Source organism: Struthio camelus, chromosome 25 (genome assembly GCF_040807025.1).
Source record: "Struthio camelus isolate bStrCam1 chromosome 25, bStrCam1.hap1, whole genome shotgun sequence".
Taxonomy (NCBI): domain Eukaryota; kingdom Metazoa; phylum Chordata; class Aves; order Struthioniformes; family Struthionidae; genus Struthio; species Struthio camelus.
In genome coordinates, this window is record NC_090966.1 from 4793390 (window position 1) to 4815067 (window position 21678).

Below are 21678 nucleotides of genomic sequence, written 5' to 3' on the forward strand. Positions count from 1 at the left end.
TGCCTCGGCCGTGCGGCGGCGGGGGGAGGCGGCGGAGGCGGGCGATGCGGCCGGCGGCTCGGTGAAGCATGCTGAGGACGGAGGCCGCCAGCGGCGCGGCCGCCCCGGGCGGCAACGCCGCGGCCCCCGCCAGCAGCACGGGGACCGGCGGGCTGCGGAGCGCGTCCCCGCACAGGAACGCCTACGAAGCCAGCATCCAGGCCCTCAAGACCACAAAGGATGCTGACGGCGAGGACGCCAAGAAAGCCCGGAGCAAGAAGTATGGCTCCAACGTCCACCGGATCAAGAACATGTTTCTGCAGATGGGCACGGCACCGGGTGCCGAGGGCGCCTGCGACCTGGCCAAGGCCAAGGAGAAGCCCGTCCGCCTCTCCTTGCCCCGGGCCAGCAGCCTCAGCGAGACCATGGACCAAGGCACCCTCCTCAAGCTGGGCACCAGCGTCTCCGAACGGGTGAGCCGCTTCGACTCCAAGCCCGACAAGCCCTTCTCCAAGCTGCAGGAGACCCGCAAGATCTTCGAGAGGAGCCTCCAGGAGAAGGAGACCACCAACAAGCTCCTGCTGCGGAAGGAGCGGGCCGGCTTCCAGGACCGAAAGCTGGATGTGGTGGTGAAGTTCAACGGCAGCACCGAGTCCTTGGACAAGCTGGACACGGAGGCCGTGTCGCCCACCGTCAGCCAGCTCAGCGCCGTCTTCGAGAAGGCCGACTTGCGCAACAACCTGCACAAGACGCCGGGCAAAGTGGGACCGCTCAACTCCAAGCTGGTCAGCAAGCGCTCTCGGGTCTTCCTGCAGGGCCAGGACGCGGGCAAGGCGGAGAGCCGGCCGGGCGACAGCCCCGCGCTCCAGGCCCGGCTCCGGCAAGCTGAGGAGGAGAAAGGGCCAAGCAAAGGCAGCCGGCCGGCAGAGAAGGATGGAGGCAGCGCCCGGGGACCGAGCGTGCAAGAGGTGTGCAAGATCAAGCCGGTGGAGGTGGAGGAGAGCGGTGACTCAGAGCCGGAGGTTGGCGAGCGGGCAGAGGAGCCAGCGGGCGAGCCGGCACTGCCACCGGAGCCGGCCAAGAGGGCTGAGGAGCTGCAGGCCGAAGCGACGGTGCCTGCTGGCCGGGAGGCCGGGCACGTGGCCACCGAGAAGCACCTGGAGGGAGGTGAGGAGGCCACCTACCCCGAGGAGGCCAGCAAGGGCGAGCGGGCGGACGAGGGTGACCTGTACGATGAGTCCAAGAAGGAGGACTTCTCCGAGGCGGACCTGGTGGACATAAGTGCCTACAGTGGGCTCGGGGAGGACTCGGGGGGCAGCGGGCTGGACGAGGACGAAGAGGCCGACGGGCTCTACGAGCCCGAGTCCAGCTGCGTGGAGATCCCCGGGCTGTCCGAGGAAGAGGAGCCCGTCCCCAACCGAAAGATCCAGTTCAGCACGGCGCCCATCCAGGTAAGCCAGCCGGTGGTGTCCTTCCCGGTGGGGGCAACCTGGGCAGAGCAGGGAGGAACCCAGGGCTGCGGGGGCATCACTCTGCCCCCTCCTCCGGCCTTCTCCCTCCCCTTGGGCTTTGGGCAACCTCCGTGTCCCCGTGCCCACCCTTCGTGGGCACCCCGCTGCCCCGGGCGAGCAGAGCGCGGCCAGCTCTGGGGACGTCCCCGGGCTCGGTGAGGGCCGCGGCGGCCCAGCTCGGAAAAGGGCTGCCAGAGCCTAGGCCGGAGTGAAGGGCTGTGATTTACCTCCTGTTCCCGTGCCCCAAAATAACCCCTCTGGGGGGCTGCGTGCTGGTGGGTGGCCCCGGTGCCGTGGTGGGGCACGCAGCCCGGCCCAGCGGGACACCCGAGGCGGTGGCGTCCGGCCCGGCCACGCGGGCGCAGGGAGGGGACAGGGTCCTGGTGTGGGGTTGGAGGGGGGGTCCTGCACCCTCCTGGTCCCCACCCACTGCGATGGCATCGTGCCCACTCAGCACCCCGGGCCGTGCCCTTGCCGGCGGGCGCCTCGGAGGCTGCAGAGGCGCTTGGGCCTGGGCTGCCGCTAACGAACCGGCTAACGAAGGGCCCGGCCCTGGCGTGCTGTAGCCCCCCCTGCCCCACCCCCAGTGAGCCCTGATGCAGCGGGGACCCTGTAGGGGGCTGTGTCACCCTGGGGACGGTGATGGGGTGAGCGGTGACATTGGGCTGGGGGACAGCAGGAGCCTGGGTGGCAGTGGGGGGAGCCCCTGAGCAGCTCCACTACCCCCCCCCCCCAGGGCCAAAAAGTCTCCGGAAAAGGCCAGGAGCTGCCGTGCCCCAGGGAGGGGGGGGGTCCCCTTAAATATCGCCTGGAAAGGCAGTGGCGGCCGCCAGGCCTCCGGGCGCCCTCAGGCCATGCTGCCACCCTCTCCCCCCACCCCAGGGATTTTTAAGGGGGGGGGACACACACACAGTGTCCCCTCCCCGGACCCGACCCTGGTGTCCCCCGATTCGGGGGTCCCTAGGGGAGCGAGGTGGCCAGGGAGGCTATTTTGGGTGTCCTCCCCCCCCCACCCTGTGCCCATTTTCGGCGCGGGGAGGAAGCGGAGGAAGGGGAAGTGGCTGCGGCAGCGAGGGCTCCCCGGCCCCCCCCACCCCGCTCCGGCCCGGACGCGGCCGGCACGGGGACGGCTCTGGGATTCAGGCTCCCCGCCGGTCCCCCGCTGCCCCGGAGCCAGCCCGAGGCTCCCGGCGGAGGAGCCGGGGAGAAGGGGGCCGCGCTGCTATTTCGGGGCTTTCGCTCGCGTTCGTATCCCCCCGACTGGAGGAACAGAAATTGCTTTGTGCTGGAGCTGGGTTATTTTTAGAGACCCGGCCTATATTCTGGCTCTGAGTCAGAGGCGGGTGGGTGGCCCCACCTGGGCCGGGGGGGGACAGGGACCCGCCAGGGGCCCCCGGTGGCAGCAGTGGCCGCAGGCCAGGGAGAGCGGGGCACCCACCCGGCCAGCCCCGGGAAAGGGCTGGCCCCGGTGGAGGGGGCAGCCGGGCTCTTTGGGACTCCTGGCTCTGGGGCAAAGTGGCTGGGGGCTCCCCTAGAGCCCAGCATGGGAAGGGGAGGTCGGCATCGCCCCCAAAAGTGCCAGGAGCTCGCTGTCTCCATCCTCCCTCCGTGGGCTGGAGGCGAAAGGAGAGGGTCCCGCTTGCACGGTGGGGATGGGACCCAGGTGTCCGAGACACCCCCCCCCCCACAAACCTCGGGGGGCACTGGTGATGGGGAGACCTGGGAGAAGTGCCACCCCATCCTGTGCATCCAGTGCGTGGGGGGCCACATCCCACCGGCCGCTGCCCCATGGTATTTGGGGGCCCCTGGCACGTTCCAAACACCCCGGGCACCTGGGGGGCCCGCGGGGACGGAGGGGCAGAAGGGCCCACCTGGGGGTGCCCAGCTCAGTGAGATGCCGGGAGCGGACGGGTGCTGCCTGGGAGGCAGGTTGGGGACTTTGGGGACAGGGGACTGGATCCCCGGCTGGAGGTGTGAGCCCCGTGCCAGGGCTCGTGCAGGGATCCCCTTTCCCGGGCAAGTCCCTCGTGGCTCCTCAGGTGCTTTCTCCGGTGATTACGGGAGGACGGGGCAGGCTGTGGAGGGTGACGTGCACCCCTAGGTGCCACCCAGGTGGCTCTGGGCCATGCTGTGGGTCCTGCTCATTGCTGAGTGTCACTGGGCTTTGTGCAATGGCCCTTGACACTCATCCCTAATGCCCTTTGTTGCAAGGCTTTAGCAGCGCCGTGTTATCCCTAATCCACTCGCCCCTGGTGGCGTTGCAGCCCCGGGCTGGCGGCCCCAGAGACATCTGCCATGCCCAGGAACTGTCCCTGTCCCCAGCTGGTCCCCCATCCAGCCTTCCCTGGGGTGCAGGGATGTGGCACCCCTGGCCCTCACTTCCTGCCCTGGGCTGGCTCAGGGACTTGTTCCCGGTGCCCCATGCAGGGGGCTGGACCCTGCCCCCTGCTCCGGGCCAGGGACCGGGGGTGGCAGTGGGCATGGCCAGGCTAAGGTGCACGGGGGGCTGTGGGTGCTGAGTGCAGGGATGTCCCTGAGCCCCCTTGGCACCCGCTGACCCTGCAGCGAACTGTGCCTGGCAGGATTTAGGGGGTTGCCCCGGGCACCGGCTGCTCCGTGCTGGGGGTTAGCAGGCCCAGGGATTTACTGTATTAGAGGAGCATCCGTTTGCTCGCCCTGACCTCCTTTGCCTTTCATCTCCCCGCTCCGACCAGCTGCCCCGCATCAATTCCCCAGGCTTTGTCTGGAGGTTCTGCTGTGGCCTCGAAAAATCCCGTTCAGCCCCTGTCTCTGCTCCCTCCAGGGGACCGAAGGTGGCTGGGGACCTCCTGTGTCCCCAGGCCTGTGGGGAGACAGAGGCAGCTGCAGCTCTGGGGTCACCCTCCAGCTCCCAAACCTTCAGCACAGCGAGCAGCATCCTGCAAGCGAAGCAGCTCTGTGGTGGGGCCGCAGGGCCTTCAGCAGCCTCTGGCTCCCCGGACCTGTTGGGAAGAGACGGGCATGGGGTCACGGCACTGCCAGGGGCCTCCAGATGGGCAGGAAAGGGGCTCAGAGACCTGAGAGTGCCCGTCTACGAGAGGGTAGGGTGCCAGGACATGGAGCTGCCCGAATGCAGGGGTTGGGGAATCACTAGTGTCCCTGTTGCCTCCCTGCCCTCTCCCCCTGGGCTCGGCGGGCAGAGCCGGAGGTTAAATCCGCTGGGTGGAAACCCAGGGGAATAAGCACACCCCAAACTTCCCGTGACATCTAAATCTCCTCTGTGACTGGCACAGTGCTGGGGTTTGGCTCCCCTGGCTCTGGGATGGGTGCCCAGGCCTGCATGGAAGTGCCCGGGCAGGCGTGTGAGTGCCTGGGAGTGCAAGGAAGGACAGTGGAGGCAAGGCCGGAACAAGAAAACAGCCTGCACGTGGCTGGCTCTGGGACAGCTGGGCTGTGCTGGGCAGACGTGCTCCCCGAGGGGCCACAGGACTGCCTTGGCACGGAAGTTGATGACCCATCTCCATCCCTCCCTCCGACCATGCCCCATGTCCCCTGGGGCCGGCCGGGCGGGTGGTCCTTGCTCAACGCCTCACTACTGTGGCTGGGTTTGAACCCGGCAAGACCCGGCTGCTTTCTCTCTGCCTGTGGAGGAGCCCTTGCACAGGGCCCGTCCTTGGTCCTTCAGGGCTCTTTCACTCAGGGTGACAGGAAGGGGAAAGTGAGAAGGTGGTGGGTGAGAGCAGGGAATGCCTCCAGGGAGGGGGGAGGGGAAGAAGAGGGTGGGCAAGGGGAAGAGAGGGGTGAACAAGCCAGTGTTGCTGTCCCCGAGCAGGAACCTCAAACTGTGCAATGCTCACACTAGCCAGTGCTTGTACAACCTACCCATGCACCCATCTGTCCATCCCTCCATCCATCCTCCCATCCATCCATCCTCCCATCCAGCCATCCACCCCCCCCAACCATCCATTCCTTTGTCCACCTATTGGTCCATTCATCCATCCATCTTTCCACCCATGCATCAATCTCCCCTTCTGTCCATTCATCCCTCCCTCCATCCCTGAATATATCTGTCTGTCCCTCCATACCTCCTGTCCGTCCCCCTCTGCGTGGTGCAGTCACCCTCGTTTCAGCCAAATGAGGGCAAAAAGTTTGGGGCACAGGGCATGGATCTGGGTCTGCAAGGACCTGGGAGCTCCCAGGGGCACCTCACATCTGCTGCGCTTCCTCAAACTGTCCCTTGTCTGATGATGTGACCTGGGGGGGGGGGGGGGGAATTCTCTAGTGTCTTGTAGGATCAGCAGCTCAAGCCCTGTGCGGGGCTCCCATCTCCCCAGCTCCAGGAGGGCCTCTCGGTGCGGGTGCTGCTCTCACAGGAGCACCCGTGCCGAGGCAGCTAATGGAAACATTTCTGAGCATCACTGGTGCCAGGGGAAGAGGGAAGCAGGAGGTTACTAAGAGCCTGGTGGAGCAGAGGGAAAAAACATCCCCTTTGGAGCTGCTCCATCCATCCTTTCTCTTCTCCTGGCTGGAGCGGTAGTGGGGAATGCTTAGAGAGCTGGGCTAGGCGGTTGGGCAAAATGCCATGGCCAAAGGGATGGTAAAATGGATGCCTGTTTTGCCATCCCTTTGGCCATGGCGTTTTCCCATCCTTGGTCTGCTGCCTCTGTGAGTGGCTCCCTCCCTCCCTCCCGCAGGTCTTCAGCACTTACTCCAACGAGGACTATGACCGCCGCAATGAGGATGTCGACCCCATGGCCGCCTCAGCTGAGTATGAGCTGGAGAAGAGGGTGGAGCGGCTCGATCTCTTCCCTGTGGAGCTGGAGAAAGGTGGGCCAGGCTGGGCTGGGGTCCCTGCACCCTCCCAGCCCCTGGCTGCCAACCTCATCCCCTGCACACCTTGCACACTTGTTGCCTTGCACATCGGGTATGCGTGCACCTGGTTTACACATGGTGCCATGGCAGCCATGCATGTATGTTCTCACGTGTTCACATGTGTCCCCCCTGCAGCCAGCTCCACCGCGGGGCTCCCTCATGCCTGAGGCACCCAGGGGTGCCCATGGGAGATGGGAGAGGCAGCCAGCCCACTGCAGGCTCCCCAAGCAAAGGAGATCCCCAGGCACCGGGGAAGGAGAGAGGCCAGCCTAGGCACGGCACAGCCTCCGGGGAGGGAGAGGGGCCCTATACCCAGCCACCGTCTCCCTTCTCACTGTGCTGAGCACCCATCATCTCCTGGGGCCTCAGTCTCCACCTGCGCCCAGGCAGGTGTCCCTGCCTGGAGGGGCTGCAACAGCCCTGGGTGTCCCCACTCACTCACCCCACGAGGACACAGGCTCTCTGTCCCCACAGACTCCGAAGGGCTTGGGATCAGCATCATCGGCATGGGCGCAGGGGCTGACATGGGCCTGGAGAAACTGGGCATCTTCGTCAAGACGGTGACGGAGGGAGGAGCGGCCCACCGGGACGGCAGGTAATGGCAATTCCCATCCCCAAGTGCCCTGAGCACCAGGGCAGGAAATCGGACCTGCACCCAGCCTGCTCTGTGCCACGTTCTCGCTCGCTTTGCTGGAGGACGTGCAATGGGAGCCCCTGACACATCCTTACCCCTTTTCCCACCTGGATGTCAGCAACTAGCCCCCTGGGCTGATGATCTCAGTGCTGGTGGCCACGTGGCATCTGCGGGTTGACCTGCAGAGCCAGCCTGGCTGGCCATGCTTGCACACCTGGCCACGTGCTCATTGCCCAGCGAGGATGTAAACCCAAGGAGGCCAGTTTGCATCCAAAAAAAGCTCAGCTGGGGCTAGCGAGGAGACAGGCAGATGGGAGCAGGGGCCAGCCAGATGTTCCCACCACCCAGGAGATGAGTGAGCGCTGACCAGCCGGCTACCAATACCGCAATGCATGCACACGCGTGTTTGCACATTCACAGCATCAAATTCCCCTTATCTGATGGTGCTGAAACCTGAGCCGTGAGCCCTATTAATAATGCAGCTGCACAAAGTGGCTGGCAGCGGCTGGGGGCATGGCTTCGTGGTGGACTTCCTCGTCCCTGCGGCCACCCTGCACAGGGACAAGATGCTGGTAGCCCCTGGGGCGCAGAGGGTGGGGTAGGAAAGGGGATGTCCCCTTGCTGATGGCCCCTTTGTCCCCAGGATCCAGGTGAACGACCTCATCGTGGAGGTGGACGGCACCAGCCTGGTGGGGGTGACGCAGAGCTTCGCAGCCTCCGTGCTCAGGAACACCAAGGGCCGCGTCCGGTAGGGCCCGGGGGGACCCCGGGGCGTCGCGGCTGTGCCCAGGGCTGACAATAGCCCATTGTCTTGGCTTCCTGCCGGCCCCAGTGCCCCACCCCAGGCTGGGGCATAGGGCGCCGGCTCTGGCTGCCACACCAGGGATCCCCCTCCATGGACCGACCCTGGGCTGGGAGTGCTTGGGGGGCAGGGAGAGCCCCAGCTGGTGCTGAGCCCCCTGAAACATCCCTATCCCTCCCTGACACCCTGCCCCATTGCATGCTCCCATAGCTTTCCTCTCCCAGGCCATGCTGTGACCCTTGTAGCGCCCTCTGCCCTGCAGCCTAATGCCCAAAATATGTCCCCAGCCTCTCCTCTGCCCCTCTAGTACTCCCTGCCCCCCAACCTGTGCCTCACAACACTCCAGGATCCTCCCAGCCCCCTAATCCAGCACCCCCACTCATCTGCCACCCCCAATCACCAGTGCCCCCCAACACCCCTCCCAGTCCTGCCCTTGGGTCCTGCAACATCCCCATCCCTTGCTGTGCTGTGGGGCTGCCCCCTCCCTGTCCTTCCCAGGGGCTGGTACCACTGGGTGCAGGAGCACTATGTTTCTTAGCAGGGGAGTCCCCCAGCTGAGCTGCCCATGTGTCCCCTGCCTGTGCCACCTGGGAGTCCCTTGGCTGCGCCACCAGGGGGTCCCCTGCCTGTATCACCTCAATGTCCCCTGGCTGAGCTGCCCGGGTGTCCCTGCAGGTTCCTCATCGGACGCGAGAAGCCAGGTGAGCAGAGTGAGGTGGCCCAGCTGATCCAACAGACCCTGGAGCAGGAGCGGTGGCAGCGGGAGATGATCGAGCAGCGGTACACCCAGTACACCGAAGAGGATGAGGAGGTGAGGGGGATGGCTCCACCATGGGGCACAGGGATGGGGGCTCTCATGACCTGCATCAGCCTCCCTGGCTGTGGGGGCAGAGGATTCAACAAGGGTCGGGGACAGACGTGGCCCTCATCCATGGCTGAGTTCCCCCATCCTATATGGGTCCCAGTGTCTCAGTGTCCCCTGCAGAGAGTGGGGTGCAGAGCTGTGTTTCAGGGTGGGAGGAGGCGATGGTGAGTGCTGGGCTGTAAGGCCACTGCATGCCAACCCTGCTCTGTGCCCGCCACAGACGGGCGAATACGCCACGGACGAGGAGGAGGAGATGAGCCCCATGTTCCCCAGCAGCGAGATGGCCATCGAGGTGTTCGAGCTGGCCGAGAACGAGGACACGCTCTCCCCCGTGGAGATGGACCCTGAAAAGCTGGTGCACAAATTCAAGGAGGTGAGGGGGGTGCAGGGGCTGGGGCAGGCACACGTGTGTGGATACGCGCACATGTGTGGGGGCTGCACCGGAGACCCCGGTTGGCTGTGCCCAATCTGTCCCCACACCGTGTGAATGCCCTGCTCCTCTCCCAGCTCCAGATCAAGCACGCTGTCACTGAGGCCGAGATCCAGCAGCTCAAGAGGAAGGTGAGCGGGGCCCTGGGGTGCCCAAGCTCCAGTATGGCAGCAGGGCTGCGTGCCGGGGCCCAGGCACCATCATCCTCCCTCGACCTAATCCCCTTCATCTCCCCATTTTCCCATGGACCTCCACCTCCCTGAACCCTTCCTAGCCCCCCAAATCTCCCCCTGGAGCCCTACTCCCCCAGTGCTATGCTGGGTTGTGCCATGCCATGCCTGTTCTCTGGCTATGCCATGCCGTGCCATATCATGCTGCGCCATACCATGCCGTGCTGCACCGTGCCATGCCCTGCTGCGCAGGGCCAAGCCCTGAGCCCACTGTCCCCCAGCTGCAGTGCCTGGAGCAGGAGAAGGCCCGGTGGCGGGCTGAGAAGGCCCAGCTGGAGCAGAGTGTGGAGGAGAACAAGGAGCGGATGGAGAAGCTGGAGGGGTACTGGATGGAGGCGCAGAACCTGTGCCAGGCTGTGGATGAGCACCTCAAGGAAACACAAGCCCAGTACCAGACCCTGGAGCGCAAGTACAGCAAGGCCAAGAGACTCATCAAGGAGTACCAGCAAAAGTGAGGGCAGGGCAGCACCCTTCTCTGGGCATGGACCATCCCCTGGGCACAGACCATCTCCTGGGCATGGATCATCCCTTGGGCACCAACCCCATCCCAGACACCACTTGTCCCTGGGCACAGATCCTTTCCTGGGCACAGAGTATCTGCTGGGGCATGGACCATACCCTGGGCACAGACCACCCCTTGGACATGGACCATCCCCTGGGCACAGACCATCCTTTGGGCACAGACCATCCCTTGGGCACCACCCCTTCCCATGCACGGCTCGTCCCTGGGCATGGATCCTCCCCTGAGCATGGTCCCTCCCTGAGGCCCCAGCTCCCAGGGTCTTGCCACACTTGGCCCCTCTCCCCCGTGACACCCCAGCTGGGCACAGATCCCTTCTCTGGTGCCCCCTGCCCTGGCTTTGCCCCACATGCTGGGCAGGCATTGACGGCACCATTACTGCAGGGAGATCGAGTTCCTGAAGAAGGAGACGGCCCAGCGGCGTGTGCTGGAGGAGTCAGAGCTGGCCCACAAGGAGGAGATCGAGAAGCTGCAGGAGAAGGTGGGCACCGGGCGCCGGGATGCGGGCTGTCCCTGAGCCCCGTCAGCACCGCTCCGGCCACCTGGGGCACGGCCGGGCACCGCCGATCCCGTCACTCCGGCCTCTCGCCTGTCCCGGAGGGCCTGGCTCCCACCTCGCCCCGCTCCGGCCGCCGCATCCTGCAACGGATCGCAGCCGATCTGCTCCCAGCACTGGATCCCGCAACAGATCGCAGTGGATCTGCTTGGGGCGCTGGCTCACTCCTGATCCTCTTCTGGCCACGGGATCCCAGAATGGATCACAGCAGATCTGCTTGGGTGCTGGCTCATACCTGGTCTTGCTCTGGGCACTGGATCCCACACTGGATCACAGTGGATCTGCTTGGGTGCTGGCTCACACCAGATTGTGCTCCAGGCACTGCATCCCATACTGGATCACAGTGGGTCTGCTTGGGTGCTGGCTCACACCGGATTGTGCTCCAGGCACTGGATCCCACACTGGATCATAGTGGATCTGCTTGGGTACTGGCTCACACCTGACCCTCCTCCTGGCATTGGATCCCACACTGGATTGCAGTGGATCTGTCTAGATTTTAGGTCACAGTGGATCCTACTTCAGGATCTTACATCCCATAAGGGATCAAAAGAGATTTTCTTGGGCACTGGATCCCCAGACTGCTTGTGCTGGATCCCATGGTGGTTCCTGGTAGATCTGCACAAGGCACTGGGTCACACTTGATCCTATATTGGGAGCTGGATCCCATGCTGGTCATGCTGGATCCCACACCAGATGACACTGGATTCCTTACTAGCTACACTGGGTCCTCCCCAGCAGGTCAGGTCAGGTCAGAGCTGTGCTGGGTCATAGCAGATCCTCTGCTGGGTCTCACTGGATCCCCTGCAACACGCGGGACCTGGCCCACCTGGGGTGGCCAGGCAGGTCACTGGGGGCTACAGAATGGGGCCGGGTGACGCGAAGGACCCCAGCAGCCCCCCTTCTGGCACAGGCCAGGCCGGTGGGTCCTAATGCCATGGGGTCGGGGTGGTTCCCGGGGGGCCCGGGCAGCCCCACACCCTCTGCTCTCGCTGTGGGACGGTCGGGGCAGCGTCGGGAGGGACCCACCAGGCTGGGGGGCACCAGGGCCCAGGCAGGCCCCCCTGGCTGGGCCAGCCAGCACAGAAACCCTCCTGCCTCATCCCCCACCCCAGCAGACCCCCTCAGTGTCCTCCTCATACCTTCCTAAAATCACCCCTAAAAATGCCCCTCCGGTGTCCCACAGCAACTCATCCTCCACCTTCCTGCAGCCCCCTGTTCCTCTCTGGGCCCCCCAAGCTGGCTCTGTGCCCCCCTACATGCCTCTGTGCCCCAGTCCTGACACTGTGCCCCCCACATGTGGCCCTGAGCTCCCTGCCAGGTGCCATCACCCTGGACCCCCGCCAAGTGCTGTGTGTCCCCAGCCCTGAGCTCCCTCCCTTGCTCCCCAGCCCTGTGCCCCCTGCCCAGCCTATCCCCCATTGTGTCCCCCCAATCGTGTTCCCCCCGCCAGCCCAGTCTTGTCCCCCATCACCCTACCCCTGGTTCTCTGCTCCCTGGCTCATCCTGTCCCCCCCATCCTTGTGACCCTATCCTCTCCCCCTCCAGCCCCAGGCCCCTACCCTCTTCCCCCAGCCCTGTGCCTCCCACCACCCCAGTGTCCTCCCATCCTGCCCCCCTTGTCCTGCCCCCTTGCAGTCCTGTGCCCCCCAACCTGTGTCTCTCAGCCCTTGCCCCCTGCCCCACCGGGCCCCCCTGAGACCTCTCCCCTTTGCTGTTTTTCAGATCTCCGAACTGGAGGCCAAGCTGCAGACTTTGAAAAATTCCAACCCGACTTAAACCACCCTCAAACAGCAGTGATTTGGGGGGCCCAGGGGTTTTCCCCTTCTCCCCCCGGCCCCGTCCCCACCTTCCCACTCCTTCCCCACCGAGGAGGAGACGAAATCCCTGCCAAGGCCACCTGGTGCCCCCCACCTCCCCTCAGGGGCACAGAGACAGTGCGGGGGGGTCTGATTGGGGGTGCATCTCTAGGGGGCTGTTTAGGGGGGGGGCGGACACCCCGTGTTCATGTCTGTGTCCAGTGTGAGTCTTGTAACGTGATGGACCGATCAGAGGGGGGCACAGCCCCCCCATGCCTCCCCCTCCCCAAATGCACCCTCCTCTTAATCTGACCTCCCCCCCAACCCTGGACACAGATCAAGATAAAGAACTGGCACCCACGTTTGACGCTGGAGGGGGGACAGGCAGAAACACCCCCCCCTAAATGTGAGCCATACTGGGGAACAAAGGGGGGGTACACTGGAAAGACCCCTCCCCCATCCCCAGCTTCTCCTCTTGGGACTCACCTGGAGCATCGATGCGGGGCAGGGCCTGGTTTCCTTTGGGCACACGGTGCTGGCCAGACCCCCCACCCGGCGGACTCGACCCTGGCACCGGGCCGGCTCCGGAGCAAGGTGCCCACGTCGGGTTCGGCACATGGTGCCTAGGACACTTCAGACCTTCGACATGGAGTTGGAGGGGGGCCCCCCCCCACCCTCCAAAGTGCCACCACCATTAGGCATAAAGGACATGATGGCCCTTTGCCAACCTCTGCCTTTGCCAACCTCTGCAGCCAGCACGGCGGGGGTATGCTGGCTCCCAAAGCGCACCCCCCCCCCTCCAAGGGACGCGGGGGCTGCCCGGCATCCCGGCTGCGCAGGCACGGACAGGAAGACCACGGGGCAGTGGGGGCGCCCACGTCGGTGCCACTGGACTCCCCCGACACCTGCCACCGGCGTCCCCGAGCCCAGGGCTCTTTCGCCTTCCCTTAGCAGAGGGGACATGGAGGACCTGCGCCCCATTGTCTGGGCACTCACGAGACAGGGCTCCCCTCTTTGCTCCCTCTTCCTCTCTGGTGTGAAAGCAATGCCGGGAGAAGGGTGAGAGACCCCACAGCCCCAATCTGCCAACTGTAAATATCAATACCCTCTCCCCTACCCCCCTCCCAAAAAATCACAGTATTTCTGTGGGGCTGGGATGTCCCCCCCACTGCCACTGGCCAAACCCATCAGGTCACGGGGCCCCTGCCCTGGGACACGTCCCCCTCCCCTAATCCCAGGGGGAAATCCCTTTATTTTTGTTTCCATTTTGGACCCCCCCTCCCCTAAGTACTGAGTCTCCGACAGTAACTGGATGTGGGGGCAACTGGGCGTCAGAGCTGGTTATACTGGGACGGGGAGGAGGGGGGCACACAGGGGTGATGGGAGGGGTCCGACTGGATTGGAGCCACTTTGGGGATGGGGGAGTATTTAAGGGGGGGGTGGGAGCGAGAGCCCCGGGGGGGTCCTGGGGTTATTTAATCTCACACGTATACCTGTGGGTGTATATACTATATATATATGTACGTATGTATGTATTGGTCCTCGTTTTGTAATGCAACGTCCTCTCATCCTGTCATATCGATAAATACAACCTCATTGTCTTGGCCGCGCCTGATTCCCCCCCCACCCCCACCCCCACTGCCTGGAGGGGCCACCTGGGGGCACTGGGAGGACTGGCCGGCCCGGGGGGGTAACGCAGGGTCAATGATCCCACAGAGGCACTGGAAAATGAGAGAAGCACCGGGGCACAGGGAGGACTGGGGTACAGGGAGGACTGCCATACTGGGAGGAGTGCCATACTGGAAGGGGTCTAGGGAAAATGGGGGAAACCAGAAGGGGGTAGAGCCACTGGCACACGTGTGTGTATGTGCGTGCGTGCGTGTGTGTGTGCACACAGGCATGTGTACACCTGTGTGCGCATGTCTGTGTGCGTGCGTGCATCTGTGCGTCTTTATGCATGTGCCTGTGTGTGTGTGCAAAAGAACTCGTGTGGGTGTACGTGGGTGTACGTGGGTGTACGTGGGTGTGTGCCCGCGCGTGCCGGGCGGGAGCTGTCCGTTCAGCACCACGCCGCGGTGTTCGGCGCTGCACACCCCGGCGCTGTCCGTTCAGCACCACGCCGCGGTGCTCGGCGCTGCACAGCCCGGCGCTGTCCGTTCAGCACCACGCCGCGGTGCTCGGCGCTGCACACCCGCGCCGTGTAGGCGGGGCGGGGCGCGGCGGCTGATCCCGGCCCACCCCCGGCCCCGGCCGCTTCCGGGTTCCTGTCCCCCCCCCGCCTCCACCCCCCCCCCGCGGCCCCCGGCCCGGCGGGGTGGCCCAGCTCTGCGGCGCCTTCGGCTCGGCCCGGCCCGGCTCCCCAGCGCCCCTGGCCCGGCTCGGCCCGGCTCGGCCCGCGGCCCGGCGGCGGGAGGAGCCCAGGATGCCTGAGGAGCGCGGGTGAGTGGGGGGAGGGCAGGGCGTAACCCCGGGACAGGCCCATCCCCGGTACAGCATCCCTCCGGTACAGCTCCCTGCCCGGTACAGCATCCCCATCCCCCGGTACAGCACCCACCCCTCCGGTACAGCATCCCTCCGGTACAGTGTCCCCCTTGTACAGCTTCTCCCCCACCCTCGGTACAGCATCCCACCCCGGTACAGCCCCTCCTCGGTACAGCCCCCCGGCCCTGGGACAGCATCCCCTCTAAAGCACCCCCACCCCCAGTATAGCATCTTCGCCCTCCCTCCCCCCCCAGTACACCACCCTCCCGGTTATGGTCCTCCTTGGTACAGCGTCCCTGGAACACCCTCCATCCCTGTACGGTCCTCTGGTACAGCCCCCCCCCCCCCCCATCACCGGTAGTGTCCCCTCCTGTTAATGTCCCCCCATCCCCAGCACTGCCCATCCTCGGTACAGCGCCCTCCCCCCCCACCCCCCCGGCCTTGTTTAGCTGTGCTGGGAATGGATCGAAGTGGAGGGATTGGAGGGGCCTTGGGGGGCAGCAGGCATTTTTGGGGGCTGGGTTTGACTCTGATCCCCCTCAGCCCCCCCCCCTCACGATGCTCCCAAGGTATTAGCAGCCCCCTCCCACTGAGAGATACTGCAAAGTGGACCTCAATTAGGTGTCCCCCAGGCCTGCTCTTACCCCACCTCCCCCCTCAAATACCCTGGGGGGGGGAATGGGGGGGGCTTCTCCCTGGCCCCATGCTGGGAAGGCCATCTGTATCTTCCCCTCAAGAGGGGCTTGGGGGTGCTTATTGGGAGGGGGGCTCAGTTTTATCCCTCTCTTTGGCAGGGAAGTGGCCTCTGCTCCAGGGACAGCCCCAAAATCTGGGGGGGGGGGCAAGTGGTGGGGGGATTAACAGAGGAGGATCTGGGGGGGGAACTTTGCAACAGGCCCTATCCCAATCCACAGCCCCCCCTCCTCTATTGGGATGCTTTTTGGTGAACCCCAAATCTCCCATTCCCATGGGGTGGGGGGGGTCAGCACTATCAGGCCCTACAGCCCTTCCCACTCCCAAGCCCTGGGGCTCCCCCCCGCCCCAGAGAGGGGAGGTGATGTCTCCATCCCAGACCAACAATGGTGGGGGGGGAGGAGAGCAATGGATGCTATCACCTGTCCTGAGGGTCATTATGCCCTCCTCAGCCCCTAGGCTCCCCCCAACCAGGGCTGCTGAGACCAAGGGCATGGGAGGACACTGGGATCACTGCGCAGGCAGGGCTGGTGTGGGGGCATCCTTCCCACCCCCATTTGCAGAGGGTCCCAGTGGGATGGGGGCTCAGGGGTCCCCAGGAGGGGATGGGTAGGAAGAGCAGCAGTGCCTGTTCTTGCTCCCACCATGGGGTGACAGCTTGACTAGGGGAGGGAATTGCTGCTTGGGGAGCCACAGGCCAAGGCTGGCATAGGGCAAAGCAAACAGTGGCCCCCCCCATGCCAGGAGGAGGTATGTGGCAGGAGACACATCGGTGAACCCCACCATCCTGCCTGCACAGGTCAAGGAGCAGGATTGGGCCTGGAGGCCTCAGCATGATGTGAGGGTGGTAGGGCTGGACACCTGGGTTCCCTTCCCTGCTTCCTTTTGCCCCCCAGCCCAGCAGCCCTCCCAGCCTGGCATGGGGTCCCCGCTCTCTGACTGCCCCCTCTCCCTTCAGCTCTGTCTCACCATGTCGGTCTCCAAGCTGCAGGACGTGGATGAGGTTTTTGGTGAGTCCTTGTGGGCGATGCCCCCCCAGGAAGGTGCCCCCATTTTCCCCTGCATCCCAGACCCACGGACACAGCACAGGGGCCTGCCAGGGGCGCAGTCCCACAGCACATTTGGGGGCGGGGGTGAGGCCCAGCCATAGGACCCTGCACCCTGCAGCCTCCTCAGCCTCCTGTCCCCTCCATGCCTTCCTACCTGTCAGTGATGAGGCGAGAAGGGAAACTGAGGCTGGGGTGGGTGGCAGAAATCACCCCAGAGCTGGGCATGGGGCCATGCACATGGGAGCAGGGGCATCGTGCACACAAGGGTATGGGCACATGGATATGCACAGGGACAGGGGGACTTAGGGCCACGGGGACACATATGGGTACCCAGGCACATGGGTGTGGGCACAGGGACACACATGGGGCCACATGGACCCAGACGTGGAGATGCTCACAGGGCACAGGGACACAGAGAGACACTTAGGGACACAGAGAGACACTTAGCCCAAGGGGTCCATGCTGATGGTTGGGGCTGGAGCACGGGATGTCCAAGTGGAGGCCAAAGGTGGGGCTGTTCAGGCAGAGAAGGGCAGGCGGCAGGGGCTGGGCTATGGGGATGATGGGGCCAAAACCCTCAGTGGATGACTGGGGCGCATCAGGGCAATCCCACTCAGACCCTGGGCAGAGCTTTCTCCTGGGGTGGGGTAGACCAGGGACAGGCCCAGGTGACAGGGACACTTGGTCCTTGGGAACACTCAGAGCAGATGAGCCCGGGGAGCCCCGTGGCCCCCCGCTCTGCCCCCGGCTTCCGCCAGCTCCTCTCCCTGCCCCGACTGTGGCCAGGGCTGCCTGCGCCGTGGGCACTGGGGCATCACGTGCCAGGCATCTCTTTGAACACTTCTCTCTGTCCCTGTCCCTTGTCCCACCTCCACCGGGATCCCCCATCCATCCCCACACTTCTCCCCTATCCCTGTCCCCCCCCCATCCCACCCCTACTGCGATCTCCTATCCGTCCCCCGATACTCTTACCCTGTCTCTGTGCCCCTTTGCCTCCCTCCCATCACCACTGGGCTGGCCTTCTCCCTCTGTCCATCTGTTCATCCATCCCTGCAATGCTCTCCGTCTCCACTGGGATCCCCATGTCCTCCCATCTGTCTGCTCATCCATCCCCCCACAATGTTCTCCCATCCCCATTTCCTTATCCCTACCTGTGCATGCATCCATCCATTCTGGTCTCCTTGTCCCTACCTGTTTGTCCATCTGTCGCCCTTTACCTGTCCTACTCATCCATCTCTCCATCCATCCCTGTCTCTACTCATCCGTCTTTCCATCCCTACCCATCCATCCATCTGCATCTCCCTGTCCCTGCTTGTCCGTCTGTCCACCTGTCTCTCTCTCTCTGCCCCGGTCTCTCTTTCACCCCCAGATTTTACCGCTGTGGTTCCAGAGACGCAGCGGCTCGACAGCAGCTTGCAGAAGGCCCGAGCACGGCTCCTAGCCAAAGGCAGGCGGCACCGGCCATCCCGCTCCCGCCTGCGAGACAGCGCCAGCTCCACCGAGGGTGAAGATGGGCCTGAGAGGAGGGTGAGCCCCACGGGCACTCGTGGAGGAGGGACCCTGGCCAAGCTGATGGGGTGCTGGGCCCTGCCATGACCAGGGCACCTGCAGGATGGCCCAGGGGGTTTAGGGGGGCCTGGTTGGAGGTGGTCGTGCGGGAACTGAGGGGCACTGGGGTGAGCTTAATGGGGGGCATGGGCTGGGGGCCTGGGGTAGGTATTGGGGACAGATCACGGGGATGTGCAGCAAGGGCCCAATGGGGCAGTTTGGGGGGACCCCCAGCGGGATGGAGGGGACAAGAAGGGAGGAACAGTTAGATATAGGGAACAGGGGACCACCCCTAGGGAGCTGCAGGGGATTGACCTCCCCCAATCGCCTGTGCCCCCCCAGGGAGCCGAGGGCAGCAGCAGCCCCGCGGCCGGGAGACGCTCGCCGGGCAGCTGCTCACCCTCGGCCTCGTCCCCGCTCTCGGCCGCGTCACCCTTCTCCCGCGGCACCGAGTTCTCCTTCGAGGCCTCGGCCGTGCGGCGGGCCCTGGGGGACCCCGAGGGCCCCTCGCCGCCCCTCAGCCGCTACCGGCCCCTCACCAACGCCTCGTCACAGGAGGGGCTGGCGGGCACCCCCTCGCCCAAGTCCTGCCACAGCTCCGACAGCTCGCCTGGCTTCGCCCGCCGCGATGCCCGGCCCCAGCGGCACAGCGAAGGTGAGGGCCTGCTCTGTCCCCATTCCCTTTCCCTGTCCCCCCGGGCTGGGGGCAGCTGGGGGTCCCCAGCAGAGGACGGGCCCATCCTGTAGCCTCAACAAAGCCTCCTCCTGCCATTGCTGGGGACCCTCGGCATCTGTATGTGAGAGGCAGTGGGTGACCCCCCCACCCCTTCCTGCAGACGACAGCCGGGACATGAGTCCCCCCGAGCCGGCCAGCCCCACTGTGGGGCTGGATAAGAAAACGCGGAGGAAGTTCCTGGATCTAGGGTGAGTCCTGGTCCTGGGGTGGGATGGATGGAGCACTGGGTATCTGGATGGAGAAGCAGATGGAAGGGTTCAGGTAGGGAGGGATGGATGGGTGGATGGATGGATGATGGAGAGATGCATGGAGGGATGGAGAGATGGAGGAAAAGATGGAGGGATGCATGGAGGGACAGAGACATACATTGGCTAGGCGGCCAGGGGGGAGCATGGCCCTTGAGGCACCTTGCTCCCCTCCCACCTGGCCCCCCATGCCCCAGCTGCCGTGTGACTCCCTCTCCCATAGGGTGACCCTCCGCCGGGCATCCTCCAGCAAGAGCAAGAAGGAGAAGGGAAGCAACCGCCTGTCAATGGGCAGCAGGTGAGGGGGGGGCCAGGACCCACAGCAGCCCCGGGATGAGGGAGCTGCCTGACCCCCACAATAGCCCAGGGAGAGGGTCGGGCACAGAGCACAGAAGACCCTAACATGGCTCTGTCCCTAGGGAGGTGGCAGAGGGCCCTGGCCGCCCCTCGGGCTCGCCCTTCTTGCCCTTCTCCTGGTTCTCGGACGGCACAAAGGGCTCGGCCTCCCCGGGCACTGCTTCGCCCGCCAGCTCGCCCCGGCACGAGGGCCTCAGCCCTGCCAAATCTGCCTCCCAGGTCAGTGCCCGGGGACTGGCGCATCGCCTGGGAAGGGAGGGGCCTCCAAACCCTAGAGGGATGGGTGGCTATACAGGAGGACATGGGAAGTTATAGGGGAGGACTTCAGCGCACCTATGGATCTAACTGTAGAGAGGGAGGTGGAGCACGGTAGGACTGGATAGCTATAGGGGAGGGTCTCAAAGCCCTTTAAGGTCAAGATAGCTCTAGAGGGTGGCAGAGCCCTATAAGAGAGGAGAGCTATATGGGAGAGTGTCAGAACCCTATAGGGTTGAGATAACTATAGGAGTAGGTACTTAGATGGGAGGGTGGGGGGTCCATAGGGACAAGGTGCTATAGGCTGGTGCCGGAGCCCCATAGGGGCCAGTCATGGGGCCAGCTCTGCCCTCCTGTCTCCTGCTGCCCCAGGAATCGACGCTGAGTGATGACTCCACGCCACCCAGCTCCAGCCCCCGGCTGCCCAGTGGCACAACGGCCACCAAGTGCTCCTACCCCTATCACACACTGTCGCAGTCCTCCGATGAGGTGAGCCCCGGGGACCCCGCTGCCATAGCCCCACAGCTTCCCTGCTCTGCTTGCACCCCACACTGCTGCCCCAGGCCCTGTGAGGCTGGCCACCCCCCCAGCTAACCCTGGCCCCCTGTGCCCAGTTCCTGGATGAGCCCCCCGGCGCAGCTGCAGGCTGGACATGCCAGCAGGTCGGGCAGTGGCTGGAGAGCCTCAACCTGGAGCAGTACGTGGACGAGTTCTCAGCCCATGGGGTTGACGGTCCCCGGCTCCTGCACCTCGACAGCGCCAAGCTCAAGGTACAGGGGTGGGCATCTCTCTCCTCCACTGGGGTGTGGAGGGTTCTAGGTACCCCGACAGGCTGTCAGAGGGCAAGAGGTTCTAGGTACCCCACAGGTACAAGGGTAAGGAGGTCTCCACAGGGCAAGGAGGTCTGGGTGGGCTCTAGATATCCCAAAGGGCTCATTCATAGCACAAGAGGTTCTAGGCACTTCAGTGGGCTGCTCCATGGGGCAGGAGGCATGTGGGGTTCTAGGTACCCCATTAGGCTCCTCCACAGGACAAAAGGCTCAAAGCAATCCCACATGCTGGTCCAGGGGTAGGAGGTGGAGGGTGCTTCCAGGTGTCCCAACAGTCTAGTCAAGGGGGCAGGAAGCACATGGAGGGGGACTCTAGGTATCCCAAAGGGCTAGTGCACAGGGCAGAAGGTGCAGAGTTCTAGGTACCTCACCTGGATGATCCACAAGGCAAGCGGTGCAGGGGGGTTCCAGGTACCCCAATGGGCCAGTTCATAGGGCAGAAGGTGCAGGGGCATCCTGGCACCCCAGGACAGGGAGAAGGTTACATCTACCCCCAGAGGCCAGCGCGCACATGTCTTGGCAGGCACTGGGCGTGAGCAACTCGCAGGACCGCGCAGTGCTCAAGCGGAAGCTGAAGGAGCTGAGCCTGGCAGTAGAGAAGGAGCGCAAGGCCCAGGAGAAGGCAGAGAAACAGCGGGAGAAGCAGAAGAAGAAAGATCAGGAGCAGCGGAGGAGTTAGAAGGGGCCAGGAGTGCCCCAGCACCCCTTCCCCTGCCTGCAGCCTCCAGGATGCCTGGGGGGCACCAGACTCCAGCACGGGACACGCCGACCGTAGCGAAGGGACCGTGGTGCCAGGCCAAGACGGGAACAGAGCAGCACATGCCCCCCTCCTCCATGCGCCCCCTCCCCACCTGCACCCTCCACCCCACGGGCACAGACCGGGGCCTGGGCCCCTCTTCCGGATGCAAATGGCACGTCAGCCCCCACCCTGTCCCCAACACCTCTGGCTGCCCCACGCCCCAAAGGGCCTAGGGGTCCCAGCCACCCCTCCACCCTGGCCCCCACCCCCCGGCACGGTGCAGCACCGGCCGAGGACAGTGCATGGCCTGGCACCCTCAAACGCACGCAGCCCAAGTCAGGATGTGGTAAGCGAACGCTGATCCCCCCCCTTTCCCATATAAAACCAAACCGACCCGGCCCGCCAGTGGCACGGGTGGCACCCCAGGAAATAAAAGGGTAACGAGGGCCAGTGCAAACCAGTGCTACCAGTATGAGCCGGACCGGGATGGGGCTGGGAGACAAGGTGGGGGGCAACTCTGTTAGGCTGGTGGGGGGCAATGGGAGAGGAGGGACAGAGCCCAGCACCTGGC

The 21678-nt window shown here is 64.7% G+C and overlaps 2 protein-coding genes across 4 annotated transcripts; both read left to right on the forward strand.

The window, feature by feature from the left end:
- Positions 1-40: 40 nt before the first annotated feature.
- PPP1R9B (protein phosphatase 1 regulatory subunit 9B) lies at positions 41-13780 on the forward strand. Its single transcript, XM_068919085.1, has 10 exons — positions 41-1430; positions 6164-6296; positions 6816-6936; positions 7619-7723; positions 8453-8588; positions 8863-9015; positions 9150-9203; positions 9524-9753; positions 10207-10303; positions 12101-13780. Exons 1-10 carry the CDS (start codon positions 69-71, stop codon positions 12152-12154), a joined length of 2445 nt encoding a protein of 814 aa, XP_068775186.1. The 5' UTR covers positions 41-68; the 3' UTR covers positions 12155-13780.
- Positions 13781-14528: 748 nt separating this feature from the next.
- Positions 14529-21575, forward strand: SAMD14 (sterile alpha motif domain containing 14). 3 transcript variants are annotated; one of them, XM_068919092.1, is made up of 10 exons: positions 14529-14613; positions 16307-16358; positions 17767-17924; positions 18288-18600; positions 18782-18869; positions 19150-19224; positions 19346-19502; positions 19911-20027; positions 20153-20308; positions 20892-21575. In XM_068919092.1, the coding sequence occupies exons 2-10, from the start codon at positions 16319-16321 to the stop codon at positions 21045-21047; spliced, it is 1260 nt and encodes a 419-aa protein (XP_068775193.1). In that variant the 5' UTR covers positions 14529-14613; positions 16307-16318; the 3' UTR covers positions 21048-21575. The 3 variants fall into 3 exon arrangements, with proteins under 3 accessions (XP_068775193.1, XP_068775194.1, XP_068775195.1); XM_068919093.1 differs by having other exon boundaries at positions 17788-17924; XM_068919094.1 differs by having other exon boundaries at positions 18501-18600; positions 20892-21574.
- The last annotated feature ends 103 nt before the right edge of the window (positions 21576-21678 follow it).